Source organism: Balaenoptera ricei, chromosome 17, assembly GCF_028023285.1.
Source record: "Balaenoptera ricei isolate mBalRic1 chromosome 17, mBalRic1.hap2, whole genome shotgun sequence".
Lineage (NCBI taxonomy): Eukaryota > Metazoa > Chordata > Mammalia > Artiodactyla > Balaenopteridae > Balaenoptera > Balaenoptera ricei.
In genome coordinates, this window is record NC_082655.1 from 75,017,671 (window position 1) to 75,045,652 (window position 27,982).

At 47.2% G+C, this 27,982-nt stretch overlaps 2 protein-coding genes and 1 non-coding gene across 6 annotated transcripts in view; 1 reads left to right on the top strand and 2 right to left on the bottom strand.

Moving 5' to 3' along the window:
* CHD7 (chromodomain helicase DNA binding protein 7) overlaps positions 1-23,868 on the bottom strand; it is a 179,026-nt gene extending 155,158 nt beyond the window's left edge. For 3 of the 4 annotated variants that reach the window (XM_059902343.1, XM_059902342.1, XM_059902339.1), the window contains exon 1: positions 23,575-23,868. The gene's annotated coding sequence lies outside the window, so the exon portion shown is untranslated. Of the gene's footprint in view, positions 1-22,884; positions 22,932-23,574 lie in introns of those variants that run through there. The other variant, XM_059902340.1, reaches the window with a different exon arrangement.
* On the top strand, positions 16,240-16,326 carry LOC132352156 (small nucleolar RNA SNORD35). The gene has a single exon (XR_009498619.1). It is a non-coding gene; the product is annotated as a small nucleolar RNA SNORD35 (small nucleolar RNA).
* Positions 22,114-27,960, bottom strand: LOC132351754 (collagen alpha-1(I) chain-like). The gene is made up of 4 exons (XM_059901730.1): positions 27,860-27,960; positions 23,930-24,504; positions 23,265-23,769; positions 22,114-23,131 (listed from the first exon to the last, which is right to left on the bottom strand). Exons 1-4 carry the CDS (start codon positions 27,958-27,960, stop codon positions 22,114-22,116), a joined length of 2,199 nt encoding a protein of 732 aa, XP_059757713.1.
* Between the last annotated feature and the right edge of the window lie 22 nt (positions 27,961-27,982).

Genomic DNA, 27,982 nt, shown 5'->3' on the forward strand with positions numbered 1-27,982 from the left:
GCGAGCCACAACTACTGAGTTCGCGTGCCACAACTACTGAAGCCCACGCACCTAGAGCCCGTGCTCCGCTACAAGAGAAGCCAGCGCAATGAAGAGTAGCCCCCACTCGCCGCAACTAGAGAGAGCCCGCGCACAGCAACAAAGACCCAACGCAGACAAAAAAAAAAAAAAATTGTAACTACCTGATAAAAAGTTGTTCCAAGAGAGCGTCATATTAAGAAACACTCCCATTATATAGTATAGACATCTATGCAAGAAAGAACCATGATACAATCGGACCGTCCTAGCTATGTGGAGAAGCCACAATATCACCTTTGGGTAAGAAACACCCTCTCCTTTACAACTAGTAAACCCCATCCACTCCCAGACACACGGCCAAGTTCACATAGAAATGGAGGGGAAGGAAAAAGAACCTACTTCACCTTAAGGGACTTACACTTCTTTGGGGAAATAAAGATGCTGAGAATGGAATGTAAGACTTTCTGCAGATGAAACCCATGACTGAAAGGCCGGGTCTGTGGCCGTGATCTTGTCCATCACGATGACCCTTTACTAGCACTTTATCACAGAGCACTCAGGACCAGACGTTTTACAAGGGCTGTCTCACAACAAGATGGGGACTCTCCACTGCTGCTGCTGCTTATAAACACGTATGCACCACGACTCTGCATCTGGCCCGAGGTCTGCTGACCTGGCCGAGCTGCAGCCGCCTTCCTGTCCCATCACGTGGGACACCCTGAACCACTTCGGGGTGACGTCTGCGTGCGTGCGTGTGCTCTTCCCATCCGATTATTTTCCGGCCCAAAGAGACGTTATTCACAAACCTCACCCAGCTCAAAATTCACATGGACACACTGTTCCAACCTGTGAGCTCAGCCCACGGCTTCTGGAAGGTCCTGCCTCCCAGGAGGCACTGACAGGCCCGCCGCCCCGGGCCCTGCTTGGCGCTGGGTGCTGGCCCCCTGGGGACCCGAGCTTGCAGAGGTCAAGGCACCTTCCCAGGGCCACGTGGCACGGCGAGGCCTCTACATGAGAACCAGGTTCTGACCCACGCTCCTGACTGAGATGACGCCACCTGCGATGGTCACCAGCAGCAGGGCTGGCGGCTGCACCGCCCCGTCTGTAGACCATTAGGTTGCATTAAGCAGGGCCTCGTCACTAGCCCCGGAGCCGGCATGTGTTTAAGTCTCTACAACTATTCCCGCCACCCGATGTGGCATCATCTCATCATGTTAGGTCACGCACAGTAACCTCCTAACTCTGTGGTCCTGATTCCCTTGGGTTTCATCTTGTCTTCGTCCAGTATGGGCTGAGATACACATGATCCTTGGTTTCTGTCGGGTCAGTACCCTGTCTCAGGGGAGCATCCAAAGAAAAGGTCCATGTACCTCCTACAGCATGGCCAGTGGCTGTAGTAATTGCCGCAAGGTGGTAAGCTTCTAGAAACGTCCTAGACACAATTTGTGAAGGTGAAAGCTCCAGTATGGTTGGAAAGAGCCTAAGGCCAGCAATCACCAAATATCAATTCAGTCTTTAGTTTTACTCCTAATGATATTTTGAACTTGGCTGTTTGGAATCTAAAATATTTCCATAGAAACAAGCTCTGGCTATGAAACAATAACAACAATAAACAGGAGGGGGGAAAAAAAAACCCAAAACACCAGTTCATCTAACCCATGACGCAGCTGAGAGCAGAATATGAGGGACGACCCTAGAAGCCGGTGGCACGTGGGGTTGAAGAGGACGTGAAAAGTTAATTCAACTATAAGCTCCTTCAAGTCCTGCCCTCTTGCTTATTCTAGCTTTCTATGCCCCCCTGCCTCCACCCCATCCAACAGTAGAGGGAGGGCGCTCAGCAAGGAAGCAGAGGAGCTGGGCCATACTTCACAGCAATGGGGGACATGCAGGGCTGGCTCCGGCAGAACAGGTTATCTTAGGCTTTAAACAAAAAAAAAAGAAAGAAAAAGATAACATGTGATAAAACATAAAACAGGACCTATCACATAGCCCTGGCTCACTCTGGGTGACTAGCAACAGAACAGTTAAAATATCAACATTTGGCCATTTTGAAATCATCTCAGTTCTTCTTGGTCATATAATTCTTCGGTGACATTAAAATATCAGTTCATATCACCTAAGATAGAAGAATCTATGGGATAAGTCAGAGACGCCCCTGTCCTGTTGCACAAAGCAGAGCTCCCACACTTCATGAAAACCCAAGTGCACACTGCCACATTAAAACCACTCCTTATTCAACCACAAGACACGGGGGAAATCCAGAAAACCCTAACCAAGGTATCATAGCAAAATGCTCTACAGGGAGTCACCACAATCACACTCTCAGTCTTTTCTTAATAACTAATTGCTCTCAAGGTGCCTGATGCTCACTGCAGTGCCAAGAAAGGCGTTATCTACCATCTTCATCTGAAACCTCTACAGTCACACTAATAGACACCAAGGCTCTCCAATCTTTACATCTCTCACTTTCACATTCTCTTTACTGAGAAACAAAGCAAGCCATGACACCGTGAATAACTGCTAATTCTAATGAATGGCTGGTATATGACAGACACTGAAGAAGGTACTATTATTAACCCCACTTCGTAAATGAGGAAACTGAGGCTGGGGATTAATTAACTTGCCCAAGGTGCCAAAGGTAGTTAAGTGTTGGAACCAAGCTTTAAACCCAGGCCGTCTGACTCCAGAGCTATTTGTTGGCTTTAACCTTTCCACCATGCTACCTATCTGATCTCCAAGTAGACATATAAAGAATCTTTACATTGCTATCATTTCATCGGAAATTTTTCTTCGTTATGGCTGGTGGAGGAGGAAATCTCTGACATCGTTACATTAGGTCCACATTTGGGTCTGTATTTTCATCCTGGCTTCACACTATCTGCTGCAAAATCCTCTCAAACTATCCTAGATACAAAAAAAAAAAAAAAAAGAAAGAAAGAAAGAAAGAAAAGGGCCCTTTCCTTGCTTTGTATCACTGAATAATTAGATTCTTAAACTTATAAACAAAAAACATTCATTCTGCATTTGTACAACGTGGGCACTAGCCTAGCACTAAGCTCAGAATCTATACCCAAATACTTGATTGTTTGTCAAGTCAGGCTTTTAATGGTTAGCAGTACATTTCTTGTTTTATTGTGAGTTTTAATAGATTTTGGCATCACCCTTGTGGAATAGTCTCGGTGATACTGTTTTATGGTACCCAGTGTGTTGACAGCAGTCTGGCAGATTAACGCTATAGAAAGTGGCCCACTGTCTGCTTACATTAGGTCCAGTAGCCAAGCAGGTTCATGCTGAAATGGCCGATTCATAAGCCCATCCAGGCTGTGCTCTACGTGCCGTTCACAATGGATGCAGCAAGGTGTGCACGGGGTGGCACCAGGTGTGATTAAAGTGACAGGCAGCTGTGAAATCTTTTTGCTAAAGATTAGAGGCTTAAGTTCCAATTTCAGATGCAGTCAGGTGATTTTCCTTTTTGTTCAGTAAACGAAATTGAAAAACACGAGTGACTGCAAACTGAAGGTTTTCTAATTTTTTACTCGTTACTGTATTTCATTGAATCTAAGACATACTTTTTTTTTCACATTCCCATAGGTCAGAAATAGGATCTATCTTACAACTGACACCATCTTAGATGTGTATGAAATACAATAATAAAATGAAGTTGCATGTATTCTGGATTCTATGGTTTAAGTTTTATATCACCATCAACCCATGTATTCATAATTAATTTAGGAGACGATGTTAAAATTTGTCTCTATTTTTCCTTTTCTTATCCTCCTCTGTTTGCCATAGAAGATACAATAAAGGATGTTTGAGATAAATGAAAGGTCACATAACTTCAAGGAGACAAAAGCTTTGAAGCTATTTTATTGTAAGTGCAAAGCTGTTACCCTCCTACGAAGAAAATAGAGCCTGAAAGCTTCTCCAGGCTGCATGCGACCCAAATGGTTTCTTCTGTGAGAAAGACACAATTCCAAGGTGGAAGGGTTCCAGATGCTCAAGTCTTCCCACCAGCGTAAATCGACTCACTCCAAGACACAATAAGCCTTTAAACTCAAGCTCAAAACTCTCAAGGGGTTGGTTTCTCCTCCACCTCCCCAATATCAAAATCGTGCTCCCATATTTAAACAATTAGGTGAGATGTACAGATGCTAGCACTGAAATCTGAGTGCTAAATGTTTAGTAAATACTAACCAAATTCAGATCTCATCTACAGAAGTTTTTAAAAGATGATTCTTGTTTTCTTTGATTTTAGAAAACTTAAAAAAAAAGAAAAAAAAAGAAGGCAGGGGTCTCCTAAATTCCACTTACTGCAGAACAAAATTTCTTTGAGATAGAAAAAATAAGCCAAATACTGCTCAGTGATCTAGAAAAAGGGAAAACCCTAAGAGGCAAACATTGGGGTATTCATTTCAGAAATATAACTAGTTGAGATTACTTTATAAAGATTTCCCTGTCTATACCACAAAACACTGAAAAACTGTCAGGAGTTCTTTTTTCCGTATCTGGTATAAGATAGCTTCTTGGCGTGGTGATGGTTGTTTTTCTTGATTATAAAAGTACCTTTCAGTATAAAATTTAGAAAATACTTAAGGATGTAAAGATTAAAATAAAAATAACCCACAATCCAAATAACTAACATTTATGGAGGGCTAACAATGCAGAGAGCACCGTGTGAGGTATTCCAGAAGCATCGCTGCATTAATCCCAACAGGCCTAGGAGCTAAGCACTGTTACCAACCCCCTGCCACAGGTGAAGAAACTGAGTCTCACATAAGTTTAAAAATTTGCCTGTGGGACTTCCCTGGTGGTGCAGTGGCTGTGAGTCCGCCTGCCAATGCAGGGGACACAGGTTCAATCCCTGTTCCAGGAAGATCCCACATGCCGCAGAGCAGCTAAGCCTGTGCGCCACAACTGCTGAGTCTGCGCTCTGGAGCCCGCGAGCCACAACTACTGAGTCCGCGAGCCACAACTACTGAGCCTATGTGCCACAACTACTGAGCCCGCGCACCTAGAGCCCATGCTCCGCAACAAGAGAAGACACCGCAACGAGAAGCCCGCTCGCCGCAACTAGAAAAAGCCCACGCGCAGCAACGAAGACCCAACGCAGCCAAAAATAAATTAAAAAAAAAAAAAACTTGCCTGTGGTCATAGAGCTACTAAGTCAGTTGTCCAAAGTCACACAGCCAATAAGTAGTTGGGCAGGGATTCAAACCAGACCTGTGTAATTCCGGAATCAGAGCTTTTAACTAAGTGAAATTGTCAATCTCTGAAACTACTCATTTTTAAAATTGATGTCTTTTCCCTAGTCTTTTCCTAGGCTTGTGATTTAATTTGTATAAAATTGGGACCACAGTTAATATATTCTTTTGTGCTCTACTCGCTGAGGCTTTATGTTGTTCAAAAACGTGATGTGTAACGCCTGCATCACACTCTTAACATATGAACACAGCACACATTCAACCATTCTCAGTTTCTCACTGTCAGAAAAAACTGCTGTGACCTCTTATTCATAACAGCTGATTGGATTTCAGATTTTTCCTTAGGATGGATGACTGATATGATTGGAATGGCCATTCATAAAGGTCTGGATACATATAATCTCCAATTACTTTCCAAAATGTTTGTACTTGCTGAACCTCAGTCTGAACCTCAGACAGCAGTGATCGTGCAAGTCTCACCATATTCCGTCAGTATCAAAACTGTTTTTTAAATCTTTGCTAATGTGATAAGGAGGAAAAGTATCTCGTTTTAATTTGCATTTTTTTATTACTCCATAATTTGGAAATTTTCATGTTTTTGGCATTAAATTTTCTTCCTATGAATTACCTGCTTATATCCTTTACTGCTTTTCTACTGGGCTGCAGCTGTTTCTCTACTGTATTTGTTGATGTGTCTTTTTAATAGATCCACACGCACACATCAGAGCAGGTGAAGCATAAAAGGCGAGACGGTTCGTCCTAACGTCAGAACACACGCTCGAAAGGAAGCTCAACTACGGTGAACGGATTAACTTCCGTGTGTAATAACTGCGTAGCCTCTTACAAACTCCCAAACTACCATCGTGCTGTTTTGATTCTGAAAGAGCAATATGAACAATCCTGCAGAATTCTTTCGTGTTATTCTATGCCCATGTTGTAAGGACATTTAAAAAAATAAAGTCAAACTACATGTGAAAACAGTTCCAAAATCATTTTTATAAGACACTGACTTTACTTAAAAAAAAAAAAAAAAAAGGATTTACTATTTCGCTATTTTTTGGCTTGCAAGTCTCACAGCTTCGTGAGTGATGTAGCTTTATTCTGGAAGCTTTCTAAAGTGACCTTTTATCTTTTCATACATCTCACCCTCCTCAGATGTTTCCTATTTGGGGATCTAATCTAAGTTCAAATCATCAAAACTTGGTTCTCCTGAAAAGAGGCTTCGAAACCATTCTCAGCTCCGTGCCGGCCCCTGGAAGCACCGGTACTCACCCCGCTCCCCGTCTCTCCCCGGATCTCTCCCTCTTCCCAGGTCTCCCCGGCTCCTCAGTTCCCCCCGCCCTGGTGCAGCTCCACGGCGGCTGCCTGCGCTATTTCAACAGCCTCTGACTTTTCGCCTCTAGTCCCTCTTCAAGCGCAATCCCTCATGCGTTGCCAGACTAACCTTTCAACTCCATTTCCATCACTTAATGCAAGTCAGGATCTCACCGGGTCTGAACTTCCAACTTCGCCACGGCCTATCCCCAACCCTGTCTGTCCAGCCCCTGCCCCTCTGCCCCCAGCCACCTCGGACCCTCCCGGGCCCAGGAACGGGGCTCCCTGCGGTCCCTGGAGGAGGGCAGGTGTATGGCAGGGCGCCCCTCTCCCTGGGGCCACGGGCCCCGCCCCTGCGGCTTGCCCTGGGGACCCTGGCCTCGCAGTATCTCTGTGCTTTCTGCTCATGTCATTTCTCAGTCCCTCCAACCTATCCAAGGGCACAGGTCACACCTGCTGATTCCCTCCTCCACTACCAAGCCCCTGCCCACCGCGCCACCCCTTTTCAGCGCCTGACTACATGCCGCGCTGTCCGGTTCCACCTCGTCACGGGTGTGCTACCCTGCAGTTCCCGGCCACGGTGAGCATGTTTAGTGTCTCGCACAGAACTCAAGCACCCCTTCACAGACGTTAAAGTCACAAGAACGTTCTTAAGATCTGCACACTCATAATTCTTATCTATCTCCGAAAAGAGTTAATACGAGAACAGCTTTCACCAGACACATCCATGGTTCCAAAACCCAAAAAGACTTCATGGTAAACCTCACACAGAAATCACCATTGACCCTTTAGAGGTGGAAATCCGAAAACACTGTTGAATTTTCCCTGCTCATTACTGGCCACGCCTTTGCATTCAGGAAGTCCTTCCTACAGCCGACGTGGGTACGCCCTTACGTAAAAGCTCACTCTGACGTGACCTTGGAGGCCCGTTTCGGAGGCCCCCTCTTGAACAGCCACCGTGGAAGGCAGGCGTCTGCCCTGATGCCACCGCCGCCACATGGCTCCCTGGTGCAAAGGGCACCCGCTCTGGCACAGCCCCTCAGGCCACGCTCGCCGCAGCAAGCGACTCCCCGCAAAAGGACTTCAGCTGCTAGTTTAACAGCTTTCCCTCCGACACCAGATTATTACACGGACATTACTGTGCTAACCTGCATACCCCTGGACCGACCCGCAGGGCATCTTAAGTACCTAATCAGGACACCTCGACCAGGAATAAAGAAAGGCCTTCCGACCGGACGCAGGGGACGCGGGCTGAGGCCTGAGGAGGAACTCTCACCTCCTGTCCCCACCCACATTCTGAACCAGCTGGGGGACAGGCAGGCGGGGCTGGAGCCTGTCACTGGGGAGGCCAGGGAGGGGACAGGCCGCAGGCACAGGGCAACCCCGCCCCGCCTGCGACGGAGCCTCCACTTAAACCCGTCAGCCCAGCTACACCCGGAGGCGTGGAGCAGGACGCCTCTGCGGGAGCCTGGGTGCTTCCAGACCCGCAGCCGGGAGCGCGGCGGGAGGGCGGGGGTCTCCTCCATCCGGCGCAGGCGACGGTGACGCCAGCCAGGGCTCAGCAGGCCGGGGACTGTGCTCTAACGGGCGGGCGGGGGTCTCAAGGGTGCCGCGCGGTGGAAGGTGCCCCCCTGAACTCAGAGGAGCCTGCAGGGGGCCAGCAAAGGCCGGGATGCGGGGCGGCACGGAGCACAGGCTCGGGCGCAGATGCTCAGATGAGGGGCGGGGCTTCAGGCAGGAAAAGGGGGGCCGGGGGGTGTTGAAAAGACTTCCGTTTCAGGCAGGTGGGGAACATTAAGAACAGACGTCTGGGGGCGATACTGGAAATAAAAATACAGTCTTAGGAGTTAATCACCTGGAAACAGGAGCTGGAGCTGTGAGTCTGAACTGGGCCCTAGAGAAGCCGAGACGGGCACTCCGGGTGCGGCACGCAGGCTGTATTCGGGGAACGGGAGAGGAAGGAGCAGCCGGGGCAGCACCGGGGCAGGCCCAGGGCGCGGACGGCGCCTCCCAGCCACGGTCCGCGGAGGCCATGGGGCACGAGGCCGGGGCGGTCAGCGAGGAACGAATCGGAAAGGAAGGGAGAAGGAGGCCGCTTCCCATCACCTTCCGCAGAACACCTGGCGCTCACAGAGAAGGACGCCAAGTCCACCCACCAAATTACCTGCCACTCTCGCTTTACATGTCTGACCTGCCCTCGGGAACAACACCGGCTTGGAATGGGTGCCTCTAAACAGTTACTGCTGCCTATTAAATCCACTAACACTTCTTTTTTATTGTTATTATTTTTATTTTTTTAATTTAATTTTTTTTTTGGCCACGTCACGCGGCATCTGGGAGTCTTAGTTCCCTGACCAGGAATCGAACCCGCATGCCCTGCACTGGAAGCCTGCAGTCTTCACCACTGGACCGCCAGGGAAGTCCCCTAAATCCACTCACTTTTCATACCACGTAGACTAGAACCACACATAAGACAACTTTTTTTTTTTAAGACAACTTTTTAATCATCCTGTGGCAGAAATGAAAATAAAATTTAACAAATAAATACAACACATGCTGCCCTCTGTCCTGTTTAACACCCCCTTTAAAGAGGACTATGCTTCCAAGCTCAACCATGTGTCCATCTTTACCTTTTATACAACTGGTATCTCAAATAGCAACTGCATTTCACTCATTTACGTGTAAGAGAATAACATTACTTGCAAAATTCCAAAAAATATTGTAAAAATATATGAGTTACCATTTTTCTGAACTGTTTTGTATTTCCATGGTACGCTCACTGTATAACTAACATATTGGTCTAAACGTGTGGCCTTTTAGAATGTAGCAGAAACACCTAGATAAAAATTCAGACTCTAGATGGCCCACAGAGATTTTTTTTTTGAATTTTTGAATTTATTCTATTTATTTTTTATACAGCAGGTTCTTATCACAGAGATTTTAATTCAGGGAAAAAAACTGGTGTAGGGTTAAAGAATCTGCATTTGTTTGTTTGGCCGTGCTGCGAGGCTTGTGGGATCTTGGTTCCCCCGACCAGGGATTGAAGCTGGCCTTGGCAGTGAAAGCGCCAAGTTCTCATCACTGGACCGCCAGGGAAATCCCAGAATATGCATTTTTAACAAGCACCCCAGGTGACTGTGTTCATTCTAAGGCCCCAGTAAATATCTATTTTATTAGTTATTCCAATTTAACCAGATGGACTTTTTAAATAATTATATAAGATCCTCAAAATCATGTAAACAGACCCGCTTTACAGGTCCCTTGGAGAAAACACATGAAAAAGCTACATCATCCAGCTCACCACCATTCTACTCTTCCGTAAAGACCAATGGATGCATTATTTCTGCAAAACCACCTTGTTACCTGTGAATCCTGGTTGGGCGGAAGGGCGGGGAGCGGAGACAATTGCTGAGAAGCTACAGGACAGAGACAGAGGGCAGGCTCACAGCAGCTGCTGCCTCTTCCCCCAGGAACCACTACGTACTGTTAGCTCTTCTGCCCGGGAATGAAGGACCGGCATTTTCTACGCAACTGTCTCAAAACAGTGAGAAAAGGGAAGGCTGGGGTTCCTTTCACAAAATAGAATATTGGAAGTAAGAGATAAACACAAGAAAATTTCATAAGGATACAAATTAACGCTGTAATGCTTTGAATAAAAAGACCCGTTTTCTTACCTCTAGCCTGGAGCTGGCAGGTAAAGCTAATCAGACCACTTACTAACTTCAACAGCTCAAGCAGTCTTTTTTGGAAGAGGTACAGGTAGTCGAGTCATTTTCCGGTTTGCCAAGTGAAGATATTATTATTCTGAATGTTGTTGTTATGGTGGCAGTGACCCATAAAGGATAATGCTGACGATGTGCGCATTTCTTTTTTTTTTTAATTTATTTATTTATTTATTTTTGGCTGCACTGGGCCTTCGTTGCTGTGCGCAGGCTTTCTCTAGTTGTGGCGAGCAGGGGCTACTCTTCTTTGCGGTGCACGGGTTTCTCATTGCGGTGGCTTCTCTTGTTGCGGAGCACGGCTCTAGGCGCGTGGGCTTCAGTAGTTGTGGCACGTGGGCTCAGTAGTTGTGGCTCACGGGCTCTAGAGCGCAGGCTCAGTAGTCGTGGGCGCACGGGCTTAGCTCCTCCGCGGCATGTGGGATCTTCCAGGACCAGGGTTCGAACCTGTGTCCCCTGCACTGGCAGGCGGATTCTTAACCACTGAGCCACCAGGAAGTCCCTATGTGGGCATTTCTTCAAGTTCTGAAGAGCCTGAGCTACAGCAAGTGACTGACAGTCGGTCCCCTATGGCACCAATCCACCAGCAAAAGCTGGGCTTCTGTGCAGATCCTCGGGCAGTACATCACCTTTCGTTCACACCAAGACAAACAGCACGTTTCCCAGGTAGTCCACGGCGACACCGCCTGCCTGCCCGCAATTCAGGCACAGCCGTGTCACCACCCATGGGCTGAACCATGTGGGAAATTACCTGATTGCGTCATTTTATTGCATCCCTACTAAGTAGCTGACAGCACAGGAGACAGGGTTCTCTTTATCTTGCTCGACCCCAGCAGCTAAACGCAAGGGCTCTCAACAGCCCAAAGCAGCCACGAAGTTCCCTATAAACTTGAACTTTGCTTCAAACACCAGCCCGGATTTTTATTCTTTGTTTTTTAATGAGAGGGGGAAATGGAAAACTTAAAATGCTAATTCTGGTGATAAACCTAGCTCTCTGAAACTTAACACAATCAAAAAAAGTTAAAATTTCAAGCGCACCAAAAATAGCAAAACTTCAAGTTTTAACGAGAGATTTACTGTACTCAAGCTGGACAACTGTTTGTTCAGTTGTGAAGGAATAAAACCCATAAACATATACAGAATCTAGATATGTCACCATAGAATAGTTCTAAGAAGCAAAGGAGTATTAGGATTTGGGATACTGTCGTTTGTTTTGTTTTTTTAATCCCCTGGAAAAGGAACACACATCCACCGCATAACATATAAGCCTACCTACTGCCTCATACATCTGAGTCTGAGACCTACGGACACCACCACGCAGCGTGCAGCTGCAGGGCACGGCCGTCGTGCCGCGTGCGAGCAGCAGCAGCGTGCAAGTGCTTCCTGGAGGCTGCCTGTTGACTAGGTTAAGTATTTACCAAGAGTGAGTGCTACGGCTGGGAGCTTAGGGAACATCCTGTCTTACTTCCTGAGCAACTCAAGTCCTCTGCAGTGAGAAAAAGATGCTACATGAATTAATACATCTTGGATAAACACTGGAAAGAAACTTTGAGGACAGCCAATTCTGTAGCAAGCTGAATGCTCTGATGTTGGCCACGTCTTGGACTGATAAACAAAAAACAGGGTAGAACACTAGTAAGTCTTACAATAAGTGAGGGTCTTTTAGGTGGAAAGCGTTCGCAATTGATAAGGTATGACTTGGGAGGAAAAGAAGCCTCCCTGACTCTCATGCATTGATGGGCAGCTCTGGGCCCTTCGGTGTCACTCCCAGAGGTGGGCCTTGAAAGCACAGGTGTGTAAGTCTTGACAGACGCTGCTGCTGGCCTTCTAAGGCCAAGGTCATTCTGATGGGACCCTCCAAAGCAATTTCTGCAGAGAGGTTAATACTACATGGTCTTAAATAAGCCTGTCCTGATTTGAGTCCCAACTCCACCATTAACAGCCGTATTCTTGGGCAAATTTATTAAACAATCTCTAAAACTCCATTTCCTCACCTACAAAATGGCAATTATTGCTACCTCAGCATTTTGATTAATCCTACTTTGGTAGTCAGTGACCAACAAGTTCATGTAAGTAAATAGGTTAGCAAAATGCAAACTCAAATAAAGCCCACACTCCACACATGGTAGCTACTGAGATCAAGCCCTTAGAGTCAATGTTATTCAAGAAATGGGTTCGAGCCCTGTTCCGGGAAGATCCCACATGCCGCGGAGCAACTAAGCCCGCAAGCCACAACTACTGAGCCCGCGCACCACAACAACAAATAGCCCCCACTCACCGCAACTAGAGAAAGCCCGCGCAGCAACGAAGACCCAACGCAGCCAAAAGTAAAATTAAATAAATAAATTTATTTTTTAAAAAAAGCAGCAGCAGCTTCTCCAGTTTTTCAACCTTGCAGTAAGGACGGAAGAATACGGGGAACCTCCACAGGATCATGTCTGTCAACTGTTTCTACTCTGCCGCATTTCATTTTCCCTTTAGAGTCTCTTTTCAGTGAAAATAAAATAGGATAAAACAAAACAAAAGCTGTCTACGTTCCATCTCTCCCATTGTCATGCCAATCTGGAGAGCAGCGAGATTCCAAGGAAGCTGCCCCAGAGCCTCACCTTTCCAGAGGCAGGGAACCTTCTCGCTTTCTCCTTGCTACTCCTATGCCAGACCCCATCCCAAATCTACCCATTTTAGATCGCTTCTTGTCTGTTCCTTAAGCAAGACACAGAATTTGGAGGAAAAGGACTGGCCCCCAATGTTCAGAGACTTGAGGACCTAGAGTTACAGATTTTGAGAACACCGTGTACCTCTCCAGTCTATACTGGAAGGTTCTAATGCTCCAGAACGGATGGATTATGCCCACCACTGTTTATCCAGGCTAACATCTCCCAGCGACTTTGGAGAACTGCAGGTTTGGGGAAAAGAAGGACTGACGGGATCTCTGGTGAGAGCGCCGCAGCTCAGCAAGCAGACGAGTAGCTCTGTAGCCAGAGAGCGACTGCTCCTTCAAATGTGCCATTTCTAGTGTCTGGGGTACCCGAGCCACCTCTGCGTAGCCAATGAGAGGACCAGGTGAATAACATCTAGTTCTGTGCCTGGATGCAGGCACACACCCGTGTTAATTCTGATGTCGACTTCCGAGGAAAGGTGAAAACCGTGCAGCCAGGACCCACTGCAGGCCTCTCGTGCCCGGCCGGTCACGATTTAGGGTCCGGGGACTTTGTAAATTAAAACCAGGACGCATGGTTAGATAAGTTCAGTGACTGCCAGTGAGCTAATGATACTAGATACTAGTAACTACTCAATAAATATGCCCTACGCTATACCAAGTGCTGTAGATGGAATACCTCATGCAGTCTTCCGCCGTTAGTAACCCTGGCTGGTTGAGAGTATTATTGCTCCTATTTTTTTGATTCACTAGCTGATCCTTCTGACGCCACAACTCAAGTTCTCATCTACCACGGAATAAAACCTCCACAAGAACAACTGCTCTCCTCATCTCCGTGGGAGAGGAAGGGCATTAGGGTGAAAGGCATGGAACCCGATTGTCTTAGGGGTCAAGATATCCCAAGATGTATGCCCGCCCATGAGTACAGTAGGCACAAAAAGAGAAAGTGTGGACAGAAAACCCTGGGCTGACAGGATATAGCAAGCGGGCATGACATAGGATTACAGGGCATTGCTGGTATTTTTAATGGACCTTTACCTATTAAGACAGCAGTGATATAAGCCTTGGGGTTGGTTCACGTGACAGTGGACCACGGTCACGCATGCAGATTCTGGAGACTGGTCACGCATGCAGATTTGAATCCAACCTGGATTCAAAATCCTCCGGCACTTGCTAGAGTTGTGTGGCCCTGGGCAATTTTACCTCTCAGCCCAAGTTTCCAAATCTGTAAAATGGGGATAAAAATTCTACCTATTTCCTAAAGTTGTTCTGATGAGTACATGAAACGATCATTAAAACACTTAGCATAATGCCTACCTGGCTGGAAATGCTCAATAACTAAGTGCTAGCTAGTTGTTATGGTTGTTACTGTTATCTTTAATGTTACTGTGTTATTTCTGCACTGTTTTAGTTGAACACATACCTTACAGAGAAAATAAACAATTTCCTAATGTAATCAAGATTTTTACATTCTCAAGATGAGTCTGCATGATTTTTCTGACAAGATCAATACAGCTGCAATTGGCCAAAGCAAAATTTCAAGCACAAACAAGGTCAAGTATACAAGAACATAAAACACTGTGATAAAGATGTTTAAAAAAAAAAAAAAGTTCACCTTGAAGATGCAGGCTTAACAGTTACATTATTAGTCCCACCCATAAATAAAGTAATTTCTAGACCCATTCACTTTAAAATACATCACCAAGTAAGGCATATGTTTGATTAGACACCTGTGCTCAAATTGATTTTATTATTCACCTAGTGCCGTGACAGACCCTGCCTTGGAAACCAAAAGCAGGCTTATAATTCTACAAGGGGCTTCTTGCTATTTGCTGGCTTAGTACCACGGTAAAGATCATCTTTTTTTTTTTTTTATGTGTGTTAAAATAATACGTACATTTGCTAATTATGTTTTAAATATCAACAGAACCGACTCTAAAAGTGTTCATGGTTTCTTTCAGAAGGACAAAAAGAGAACAAAGTGGACTCTTTAATCATTTAAAGCAGTCTCTAACTTGCCGCAGAACTAGGGGCAAATTAATTACTGAGGTACCATGTACCCTTTTATTAGATAAACCACAAATACGGTGTAGAAATCTCTGACCTGTAAGTGGAGGATACCAAGGACAGTCCGCGACATGTCAAAACTACACTCATGTCTACCTCCCTGCCTTTCCCTGCACAGAGGCTTGGTGTGGCAGGCCAGGCCCCGTGCGCCCCCTGCTCTGTGACAGTGGCTGTCTGCCCACCCCCATGATGAGGAGATACAGGCAGTGGGGAGGGATAAACATCCTCTTTATCCTGCCACTAGAACCCACAACATAGGAACCTGCATGCAGCATTCAGTATAGTGTCTACACCCCTAAGAAGGCAACGATTTCTTAAACCATAGAATACGCTGTTGATGGGACCAAACAAGAGAATTTTTAAAGGCTACTGAAAAATTTTAAACTAACCAGTTGAAGAAATCGTGTTAGAAATAAAAAACTGCCACAGAGCAGCTGACACGAGTCCACCTGAACTCAGCACACCCAGCTTTTCTACTATGTCACCACATGCGAACATTACTACCCCTAAATTTTAAACGTATCCAAATAATCCCTCAAAACCACTAGAAGTGAGAGTAAAACTTTCAGATGTAGCATGCCCCTACAGCTAATGTAAGCTCCTGAAAAATCTGCAAAGCCACACAATCGTGCCCACCCTGAGGAAGTCAGGGAGGGCCCTGGTGGACTTGATCAAGTCACAATGGCACCAAAAAGGCCTATGAGGACCAATGTCAAACAGAGCACCTTTGAAATAGAAACCCAACCAAAGACAGCGAGTCCCACGAAGGATCTCCCTGCACACGATGATCAATGTCTGACCTATAATAAAAATAAACGGGTAGGGCTTCCCTGGTGGCGCAGTGATTAAGAATCTGCCTGCCAATGCAGGGGACACGGGTTCGGGCCCTGGTCTGGGAAGATCCCACAGGCTGCGGAGCAACTAAGCCCACGCGCCACAACTACTGAGCCTGTGCTCTAGAGCCCGCGAGCCACAACTACTGAGCCTGCACTCCAGAGCCCATGTTCTACAACAAGAGAAGCCACCGCAATGAGAAGCCCGTGCACCGCAACGAAGAGTAGCCCCCCACTCGCCGCAGCTAGAGAAAAGCCCGCGTGCAGCAACGAAGACCCAACACAGCCAAAAATAGATAAAATAAATAAAATTTTTTAAAAGATTTAAAAATAAATGAACTGGTAACATCGTTACTATACAAACTGGGGAAACAAAAATACAAAAAACAAAACAAACAAACAAAAAAACTGTTTCAAGATAAATGTTCAGCAGTTGATGGCTTTTTCTCACAATGGTCTGCGGATGCCACTGTGGGCAGTGCCGATAATGCCAATGGCTCGGCTGATGCCAGGAGGAGCAGAGAGCCCTGCCAGGGGTGGCTGTGCCTCTTGAGCGCAGGCTTGCTGCAAAGTTGTATGGCTGGACTGGGACCCTCACCGCCCCTCCCCTAGTCACCCTGGCCTCGTTTCCTTACAGCTTCGTTTCTCCCTCTCCCCCCCAGTTTGCCTACCTAGGGCGCCTGGCTCATGAGGTTGGCTGGAAGTACCAGGCGGTAACGGCTACACTGGAGGAGAAGAGAAAGGAGAAGGCCAAGATCCACTACCGGAAAAAGAAGCAGCTCATGAGGCTACGGAAGCAGGCCGAAAAGAACACAGAGAAGAAAATGGACAAATTCACAGAGGTTCTCAAGACCCATGGATTCTTAGTCTGAGCCCAATAAAATTGACTGTTTATTCTTAAAAAAAAAAAAAAAAAGATAAATATTCAGGGTTTTCATACTTTTTCTCAAATTATATTAAAGTCAGCAACTTGGAAGCTTTTCTGGATTTATCAATTAGCATCTCTCATTTGCAACCAATCACGCTCTATCATCCACTTTTTATAATAATTGAACAAAGTTACTTTTAAGATATATTAAGCTAGTTTATACATACTTCCCCCCCCAAAAACAGGTAAGTGTTCTGACCAAGGACGGTATTTCCCTCCACAATTATCTATGTATTCATTTCTACCACACCCATGTTTGGCCACAACCGGCTCCTAAAATGTGACCAGTTTCCTCCATGAGGAGCACAGTGGGACCCACCAGCTGTCTTCTGGGAGTCCAAGGACCTTGTCCCAATACATAACTAGCAACAGAAAGCGGCCTCCAGAATGTGGAGGTACACAAGAACAAAATGTGGCAAAGTCTGCTTACCGGAGGGTCCTCTTCTTTGTATGGGCAAGCAAACTCCTATTAAGCAAGTAAGAAACAAAGTGCCACATATCAAGGTAGATAACAAAGTTTCCCTCTTCTCTCCCCTTCCATTGACACCACCAGCAATCCTTGGTGGGCTCACCATCCACCGACATCTTTGGGAGGAAGCTAGCAGACTATTTTGGAAAGTTTTAGAATGCCGCTAGCAATGGAAAGAAGGCTGAAGCAACAGTTTCACGGTCCATTGTCGGCCACCTCAGTCACATGCTTCAGGAACTCATGAACTGCCTCCTCAGACCTGGTCCTCATCAGGTGCTCCCTGCCTCAGTGAACAGCATCACCAGCCAGCCGGCCATGCAGGGAATACACTGGAACCTACATTCCCCTGACACCTTCCTCTCCCTGAGAACAAATCTATCTTCAAGTACAGTTCATTGAGCCTCCTAAATATTTCTCCAACCGGCCCACTTCTCCATCTCCACGGCCACCAGTCTAGCCCAAACCATTGGTCCTTCCCCACCCCATGGACCACAGCAATAGCAGGCAGGACGCGGTGCCCGGCCTATTCTCTCTCCTCTGCCCCACCCACCAATTCAGTCTTCAAAACGCAAGCCTGCTCATGTCAAGCCCTGCTTAACACTCACCAGTGGCTCTGCTGCTTTTTTTTTAAATCCCAAATTCCATATCCTGTAAGAAGCCCCGCCCAAGCTGGCCTGTGCCCGCCTCTTGCGTGTCATCTCGCTGCTCTCGGTGGACCTCAGACACGCTGCCTCCCTCCAGGTGGGCTAGCACTGCCCCCTTCTCCTACCATCACTTGGATGGCAGTGCTGAAGCCACTCCTAACAAGTGACTCTCCCTCCTCCCAGACCACCGCACAGCACCTGTGACGTCGCGGTAGCTCTATGTTTCGCGTGGGTCTTTTATGTCTTCTCCTGGCACCACTGTATTCCTAACTCAGGCAGAGCGCAGCGCCTTTTAGGGAGCAGGTACCCAACAGACACGTGAGCCGATGAACAAGAAAACAGGTGAAACAGGAAAACTGATCACAGCCCCGTCACCCGCCACTAGAGCCAAGCCTGGCACCTACAGCAGTGGCATCAGGTCAAAAGGACCACTGAAGAAAGTGTCTTTGATGCCACATGGCCACAAACAAAAACAAGCTCAGGGACCAATCAGCCTCTTACCACCAAGTAATGCTTCTTCATGACTATTCTACATTATTTTTATTTTTAAAAAGATAGTTTTTACTTTTCAAAATAAAAACAAAACAAAAACCTCCAAAAATATTTCACTGAGAAAACAATCATGTTTGCAGTCACCTAACATTAGTTAAAGGTACTGGAACCTAGTTATGGTAATGAATACATGCTTCTATAATGAAAACAATAATCAAATCTCGGGATAATTTTCTCTGCATTTCTCTAGATGGATAATCATACCTCCCCGCTCCCCACTCCCAAAAAAAAAACCTCCAAACCACCACACAGAGGCAACTACAATACTGTTGGCTTAAGAACACCCTTAAGAGCTATGTTAGCACAGGCTATAGGATGCTTAAGCCAAAAGGTACTTTTGAGTCAGAATATACGAGGGAGAGCTAGTCTCTTCCATGAGCAGCTCAGTCATCCGACAAAGACCAGCCCGGCACTCCCCTGCATGAGCACCCAACTAGGCACCAGGAAGACAACCATGACCAAGACAGCTCTGCAATAACTGGGTGGCCAGCCAGAGACAGCGCCTTTAATTAATCTAATTAATCTCTCTGGGCTTTAGTTTCTTAATCGGTAAAATGAGAAAGTTCAACTAGCTCTCCAAGGTCCTCATGCTCTAAATATCCAAAGATTTACTAATGACTGTAAGATGAATTTCTACTTGACAATATCATTATGATTTCCTGTTTCTATTTATTACTTTTATCACACAGGTGTGGTTTCATTTAAGAATTTTGATATATTGATAAAAGTAAAATATAAAAGAATGGTACTAACGTTTTTAATTACCATCCCAGCTCTTAACTACCACCATAATCAGCTATGGGCTTTTGCCATAACTGCAACTGAGTAATACCCAAATTAAAATAAATCATTACATCTTCATATTTTTTGTAGAAAAATAGAAAAGTGATAGAAATAGAAAAGTGATCATTTACTCCCAATTTCTTTCATATTTTAACATCATCCATCATCTTTGAATGTCAAAGTTTTCTTTAAAAAAAAAAAAAACTAGGACAGAATAATGAAGATCTCCAGAGAAAAAGGAAAATTTTATCTCCCAAACCGATAAAGCTATAATGGCTTTAGAAACCTGATAAGATATAACAATACAAAATTCTGAATTTCTAAAAGGGCATAAAAAGAATACTCTTTTAAAGATATACAAAAGTGTCCGTGTGAATGAACAAGACAATTAAAGAGTCACACAGGGCCATCATGTTCCCGACATCATCTCACCATCATCAGCCCAGATGTTCCTTCCCCATCTACCTTAGTGAATTTAGCTACGTGACGGACATCTATCTAAGGGCTGGTTTGTTTACATGTAGAAAGCATCTGAATACTGGAAGCAAATCACTTGATTACAAAGCTGAAATTTTAAGGGTCATTTTTTTGCAGCCACACACTTTGCTCAGCCCTGACTAAGCATTTTTATTCTTGCAATGCCTTATTTATAGTAGATGTCTGTAAGACGGCCATGGTGACTACTATCAAACCTGAAAGGCCACACACGGATAATAAAAGATGGGCAACAACTACCACCTCCAAAGCTAATCTTAGAAGTTAAAATATGAGCACTTGGTTACCTACGGAACGCGCTCTCCTAGTAGATGGTAAACTCTGTGAGGGAAAGCACCGCCTCTTATTTGTCGTTTTACACACCGAAAGCTTGCCAGTGACTGCTGAATCAAAAGTAACCAAATGGATGGTGACACTTCTTAAGCACAGGGAATAAAATGCTCTTCGGCTAGGTTTGAAATAACTACTCTAAACTTGGCACTGAAATTGCTCTTACGGGTTACATGGCATGTACGTAGAAGCACTCTGACTGTATTTTCTCATAGACGAAAATATTCTTTTACTTTTGACCTTACTGCTTAAAAACTATACAATAGGTAATACATTACTGACTGCACCTATATGAAGAAAAAGTTGTAACATTTCTTTGATACAGTTTTATAAAGGTACTCCCCATGGTATTCATTTTAACTCAATAAAAGTAAGATGCTCATGAAAAAAAGTTTTGGAAATAGTCCTGTAAGTCAAACTGATTAACAACTAAACCAAGTACAGGAGAATCTATGAAAGTACTGCTTCAAAATTAAGTTACTAGACCTGCTATTTTAAACTCAACTTAGGTATTCTCAACTTGGGAAAAAAATAGTGCTGGTTTTTTTCCTCAAAAGAGGAAAATAATGTTTGAGTTTTTAACCATCACCGTCACCTATAAATGACCTATATTTCTCTATCCTGACTTTCAAAATTAAGATATAGAAAAGGAAGCCATTTTTTTAATTGACTTAAAAATAATTTCATTGATTAAACCAATATAATTAGAGTTTGGAATTCACATACCAGTCCCTTTATTATAATTATTCATTTCTTATCAAGAAACTCATTTGAATCCTGAAAAACCTAGAACAAAATTCATCAGGCTTCAATTTACAGGCTTGCACAGAGAGAGGAAAAAAACAGAAAATATCAACAGACAATAAATAATAAAATCCATAGTGCTAGAAAACAATTCTTGAGTGTTATGGTGATGAAATTCACCTGTTACAAGCCTCACAAAAATCCATCACGTCCCTTTATCTGGTTACCGAAAGGGTGGGTGTGGGGGGGGAAATGTCATAATTTCACTATTTGGCAAAACAAGAAAACTTAGTTTCTAAAATTTGCTGCAAGTCGCTTTCCCCTTCCAAATTCTGTTTACCTTGTAACTTTTTTCCACAGAACAGATTTTTCAGGGAAAACAAACTTTTCGTGAGCAAATCTGGAAGACATAAAATGTCTCCCACTTACCATCACCTAGAAAGGCAAACCCAGTCCTGCTCCGCGCCCCAAGCATCTAGCTTTCAGCCTCTTTATTATCACTGTCAATGAATGGGCCCCAGTCAAATGAAAGCTGCCATTTTAGGGTAAAGACTGGAGGGCTTCTGTTGTGCAACAGCAAGACAAAAACACTCCGCGACACATGTACTCTGGGGGCTGGGAGGCGGATTCAACTTCGCAGAATCACTGCTCAAGTTATTTCTGAAATAAGAAATTACCTACTACTTACACATTGCTACAATCTAAACGGAATTACAACTGGGATAAATCAGGTTCCCATGCTGCTAAGATCACAGGCACTACGATTTTTTTTTCTTTTTCTTTTTCTTTTTTTTTTGCCATCGTTAGACTAGATCTGTGAGGAAATAAGGATAAGTTTTGTGGGGTTTTTTGTTTTTTTCTATTTGATTATTACCTTTAGTGAGTACTCCCCCCTCCCCTTATCGGGAGAGAATTGGGGGAAAACACACTCAACCTCTTTGAAAGGTACTGCCCACTGCAAAGACGGCTTAAATGAGAATTTTCAGAAAATAAAAATCAGGGCCTTCACATAATCCTTTAGAAACAAGTTAAAATATTTAATACAGCCCAGAAATCAAGCCCAGAGGATGGACATATTTCAAGATAAGTTATTTAAATCGATGGCCAGATAATATACAATGGGAAACTAAAAAGTATACTTAGCAAGTGGAGAGCTTCGTAGTGTATCTAATTCTAGCAATTCAAAAGGAAACTCTCCATGTGGGTTGCTACTTTTCTTTTGTCCATTGTCTGTTCGGAAGAGGGGGAGAAAAACTAGTTTAAAATCGAGGCGTGAACAGTGCCTAAAAGTGACCTCCAGGAAAACCGGCCGCCGGGTAGCAGGAGCACTCCCCGCGCGTCCGCTCGACGGGGGCGCTCACAAAGCCGGCGGGCGGGCGGGCGGCCGCGAGTTCGGGGTGCGCTCCCACGGCGCGGGGCTCCTCGAGGCACAGCCATCCGGAGAAAGGCGGCTCGGTAATGATGGCTGCTCGGGGCCGGCGGCTCCTTCCCCGGAGCCTCCCGACCCCCCGCCCCCCCGCGCCCGGGATCCGCCGCCCTCCCCCCGCCCCCCGGCCGCGCTCGCCCCGCGCCGACGCGGCCGCCCCGCACCGCAGCCCACCGGGTGCCCGCGCCCCCGCACCCCCGGTGCCAACCAAACAAACAACGCGTCCCCCACCGCCCTCCTTCCTCTGCCCGCTGACCGCCTGGCCTCCAGCCACCTCGGCCGTTCACGCCCCGAACGGCGGATCTCGGCGGGGGCAGAGCGCACCCGGGCCACCTCGGGGGCCACCTGGTGACACCCCCCCCGGCGTTGACCCCCGGAGGGCTCGGGGATGGGGGAGCTGAGTTGCCTCCGGGGGCTTAAAGTCGCTATTATGCAGCCGCCGCCGCCGTTGGCCCGGCCAGCTCGGCAAGGTGGGGTCCCCTCCGCGCCGCGCCTCCCCGCGCTCGCCCCGGCCCCGCTCCCTTTCTTCTCCTCCTCGCGCACTTGGGAGCCGCCGGGGAGCCCCGGGAGCCCCCGGCTCCGGGCTCGCAACTCCGCGCCCGCGGCCGGCACAGGCAGGGCTCGGGACGCCCCCCGCGCCGCGTGTTCGCGCCGCCCCCGCCCCACGCGGCGCCCCGCGCACTTTCCTCGCCGCCGACCCACCTCGCCCGGTGGCCGTCCCCGCGCGGGCCGGCGCCGCCGCGCCAGGAGGAACGCACTTTGTTCGCGCCGGTGCGGCCGCCGCTCCCGGCGAGCGCGGCGTGGTCGGTCCGGGGCGGGGGGCGGGGGCTGGAGGCGGGGGTCGCCGCCGTCCCCGAGCCGCCGCCTCCGCTGCTCAGCCGCCCCGCGCCCGCGCGCCCATCGCCCACTCGCACTGGAGTTGCAGCCCAACTTTTCCTCCTTCCTTTTTCTTTCGAATGGAGCCGGCAACTCGTGCTCGGCGCCGGCGGGAGGAAACGCGCTCGCGCTCCCCCGCGCGCAGACACGCTCCCTCCTGTCCCCCGTCCCCCCCCACGCCGGCAGCACAACAAAAAGCCATTTACATGCGAGGAAGTGACCCTCGGCCGGACCGCGCGCCGCCGCCGCCGCCGGCCCCGCGGACGCAGGCAAAAGTTGGGTCGCCGGGCGGCGCTCCGGGCGCGGGTTCGGGCCCCGCGGGCGGCGACGCCGGCGACACGGCCCGGGCGGCGCTGCGCTCCAGCGCCGGCCCCGGCCCCCGCCCGCCCTCGCCCCTCGCCCCGCACACGCCCAACTCCTCGCTCCCAACTCCTCGCGCGGCCCCGGCCCCGGCCCGGAGCGATTTCCTGCCGCCGCCGCCCCTCCCGGGGGCGCCCGGCGAACTCTCGCGCTTACCGGGTCGGGCGGGCGGGCGGGCTCCTCCGCTGCCCTGTGCCGAGGGGGAAACAAAACGCAGAGCGGGCTCCGGAGTTGGCTCGGCGGCCGCGGCCAGGGGGCTGAGTCCTCGGGCGCGGAGTTGGCCGGGGGCGAACGCGGCTCTGACGAGTTTCAGGGTCTCCGGGTCCCCGGGCCGCCTCCTCAGCGGCGCTCCTTTGTGTAATTGCACTCGATTCAAGTTTAATCCGATAGTTCCCGAGCACGAGCGCGTCCGCACTACCACGGCTCAACCCCCGCGCCGCCGCCGCCGCCGCCGCCGTCGCCGCCGCCGTCGCCGCCGCCGCCGCCGCCGCCGCCGCCGCGGCCCCAGCACGCCAGCGCCTGCGCGCGCCCGGCACGCCTGCGCGCGCCCGAGGCCGCGGGGCCGCGCGCGCCCGCCGCCGGCTCCCTCCTCGCCGCGCCCGCGCCCGCGCGCCGCCACCTGACGTCAGGCGCGCCTGGCATAATTTATGCAAGAATTCGGCCGGGGTGTGGAGGCCGAGGGAGAGGCCGAGAGAAAGGGGGCGGCGCGGGGCTGCGGGGCCGCGGGCCGCGAGGGCGGGCGGGGCGCCACTTCCCGTCCCCGGGCGGGCGCCGGCGCTGCGGGCGGCTCTCCCCGCAGGCCGGTGCGCGGCCACCGCGCCGCCTTCCCGGCCCGGCTCGCTGGAGCGCTCGGCTGCCGCGCGGCAGCGCCCGGGACGCGGGCTGGAGACGGTGCCACGTTTCCCCGAGCGGCACCTTCCCGGGGTCCGGGTGCGCCGCCCGCGGGCAGGAAGCGGCGGCCCGGCCGGCGGCGGTCCTCCCGGCCGCGGCGAGGGGCTTCCGAGGCTGCGCGGACGGACGGCCCCGGCTCGAGGGTTTGGGACGTCCTTTCTGCAATTGTCCGTCAACTTGGAACGATTTTCCCACCTGAAATTTAGAATGGGCACGTTCCATTTCAGATAGATTTCTCCTGCCTCTCCACGTTGCTTGTCTTAGCCTCCTCGTTGACGGGACCGCCGGACCCACCACTAAATCAAAAAGTTTAACTAGATGGCGTTGATTTTGTTGAATTTGTTGCCATGCCAAAAAAGGGAGAGGGAGCGCGATCGTTATGAAACAAAGAAATAGGTTGTGTGCCCATTTTAAAACATGTCAGGACTAGAGTGTTTTAATCATTCTTTGGCCAAAATGGCACTTTTGTATGATCTCCTAGCCTCAATTACCCAAGCCTCTTATTCTATTTCCCTTCCCGGTACAAAATTAATATGAAACCTAGAGAAATTTTTCTTTTACCAATTTTCCTTTTAGGAACTAGATGTAACAAACATTTGTCAAGCACCTTTTATGTGCAGATACCAAGCAGTTATAATTCTTTTAAACCGTCAACTGTTTACACTTTAAGGTGATTTTATTAGGTAAAAGATTACGTTTATTTTTAAATCAAGGAAGGAACGTAGATCAACCAAACATAGACCTATAATAGATACAGAGGAAAGCGAATTGCTCTTATTGGACTCCAAAATAAACTCAGAAAATTGCAAAACTATGCAAAATATAATTTCTCCTCATTCAGCGCCTGTAGTGCTAAGACTATCACGATACTTCTACTTGAACCAAAGATTAATCAAAACTATTTTGTTATATTACTACTACAACTCTTCAATAGCTAAGTTTGATTATCCTAGACTTAATCACTAAAACATTTATTTCCTAACATGAGCAATGATATTCTAAATATTTGTTACATTTTACTGTCATTGATTGAAATGCCGTGGTTTGGGCTTTCTTTCATCATACATTTGAATGGTCTTTTGAAAGAGGTAAATGTTTCATTCAAGGGATTTACAAATAAACAGCAGAAAGAAGGTTGACACTACAGAAAATTCTGACGTTAAAAAAACAGGAAACACTAAAATCAACTTCTACCTTTTTTATAGTCCATTTCATAAACCAAGAATCAGAATTCCGAGGTTAGGTTTACATTTCCATTAAGTTTATGTCTCTCAGTGAAAGCATGTTGGGGGTGCTTTGGGGTGTGCTGGGTGGATGGGGGTTAAAGACAGGACACACGTCTACAAAGAAATCACTAGCAACAGATCATATTAGAGCCCATAAAAGTGGCATAAAAGGGATTATCTCTATCCTTTACAATATACCCTGCTCATTGTCAGATGTGCATATATTTCAAGTCAATTTACGAGCTTAAAAAAAAAATGACATCTACATAAAGTGAAAATATATTAGTTAACCTCTAATTAACAAATAGTATTGACTCTGAGGAGGTCCCCCTGTGCCCTTGTATGTTTAACTAGAAAGTGAGAACACCTCCCTTTGAAACATATGAGAAATGGTAAAATAGCACAGCCAAAGCTCAAGGTGGAAACCAACAGCCCTGCAGCCCCTCCCTGGTTTAATCTCCCTCCTCATCCCACCACGGGTCCGACAGGATGGAGGAGTCTCTAAGCTTTCAGAAGTGGTAACGGTGCAGAGCTAGAGGGGCCTTGGAAAGCGGAAGGCCTCAGGGGCAAACTCCTAGGCGGATCTGGCCTGCTTGAGTCGTAACTCCCCCTCCCCGCCCCCCCCTCCCCCCTCCCTACCCTTTAGCCTCCAATGTTTTCTCTCCATTTGCTTCACTATTGAAGTTTTCCCATTGAGAATAATTTGAATTCACAAGCTTTCCCTTTGAGTATGCAAATTCCTTAGGGAGAGATAAGGGACTCCTGGTCATTCACAGATGAGTGTAAATTAGTTCAATGGGTTGTTTTCCTCCCAACACATAGCTGGGACTAACAAATTTAGAGATTTATTCATTCATTCAACACTGAGTGTCTAAGAAGTTCCAGGCCTTGTTCTAGGTGCTGGAGATACAGTAATGAACAAAACAGAACAATGTTTCTGCCCTCTTGGAGTGTACAGCCTAATCGGTTGGTAGTTTTGATTTAGTGCTGAGAGAAAATGGTAACTTTGGAGTCTGAGCCCTTGGGGAATAGGACAGACTTGAGTTCATTGTAGCCAGAGGGCAGTGGAAAGGTACAAGGGGCCTGGAGGTGGGCCTAGAAGTGGGTGCCCCCAGAAAGCTGTTGAGAAAAATTCCAGAGACAACTTGGCCTGTTACAAAAAAGGTTTTCTAGGCCCCATGAAATGAATGAAAACAGTCTCTTCCAAGAACTCAGACTAACAGGCTAACTGACCTATAATTTGGCTGCATTACTGCTTAGACAAATAAATATTTGTCTCTGTTTGGAAACATAATGTATCAACCTCTAATACCCAAACTTTAGAACACCCTCAGTTTCAAACTATCTGCTTTTCCCTATCTGTTCTTCCAAATCATTAAAATCAGCTACACTAATCAATTACACTAATTCCAGTGTTGAGGACTTACTTGATGCATTTTTGGAACTCATCTTTTGAAACTGTGTTCAGAACCAATTTGCAAGTCATAGAAAATAACTCTCTTTAGTGCCCAATTTCTTTTTTTCCACTAAAAACTATATTATTCTAATTTATCATTTACCAAATTTGTGTCCAAATGATTTTGGCAAGCTCCAGACAGTATATTTTGCCTTTAAATGATGAAGATGGACTGTCATTGAAAATATATAGAATTCAAATAGTATACATGATAGCTATTCACAAAGTTTTAAAAATTTGACTTGTAATAAATTCTGAGTAAAGTATTTTTAATCCATAAAATTAAGAAAAAGAAAGAAAAGATAGAGAAAATTAAAACTATAGCTATTCAGAGGGCTATAAATGCTGAAGAAAGCACCAAAAAGAGAAGTCTGAAAAGCATTTCCTGCATCACTGGAAGGACAGCATAACCTTCCTGGGTGATATTTTCATGGGGGAAAATATCACCGGCTGGATATGGAAGTTCAGCCTCCATATTCCACTGGTAATGGACCCGGTTGCTACTGCCTTTGCAGGCAACTGTCCAGACTGGAAAGGTGAAGATATCAGGTGAAAAGAAAGCCACTAGGGCTACAATCAGGCCACTGCTGGCTCCCAAAGACAGCATGGTTAGCTAAGTTTTAGCAAACATTGATTGAATGCCTACTATGTGGCTGACTGTCTCTTAGCATTGGAGGACACAGTTAGCCCCCTGTTCACATGGAGCTCGTGGTCGGTGGCAGCATAAAGAAGGGAGTGATTCTTGCTGCCGGGACAGCAGAGCAGCCTTCCTAGAAGAAGGGAGGCTTGAGGATTTCCTCAGAGCAAAGAGAGCAGGCCAGATGACCACGAGGTCCAGTTGTTTCAAAGCCTAGCGAGCACGGGTCACTGCAAGTGGTTCCATACTGAGTGCAACATGGAGGGCAGCTCCTCCTCAGTCTTCTCTGAGTGACCCCCCAGGGTGGGTTGGCTGTCCTCTTGTTCACCCATCTCCATCAATACTGGTTTACAT

What these genes read in the sequence shown, in the direction of transcription:
- LOC132351754 (XM_059901730.1), bottom strand. Translation starts at nt 27,960, where the DNA reads ATGGGTGAACAAGAGGACAGCCAACCCACCCTGGGGGGTCACTCAGAG. An exon ending in TCAGTATGGAACCACTTGCA is followed by an intron (nt 24,505 to 27,859) that starts GTGACCCGTGCT and finishes TCTAAATTTCAG; the next exon opens with GTGGGAAAATCGTTCCAAGT. An exon ending in GGGCGCGCGCAGGCGCTGGC is followed by an intron (nt 23,770 to 23,929) that starts GTGCTGGGGCCG and finishes AATTACACAAAG; the next exon opens with GAGCGCCGCTGAGGAGGCGG.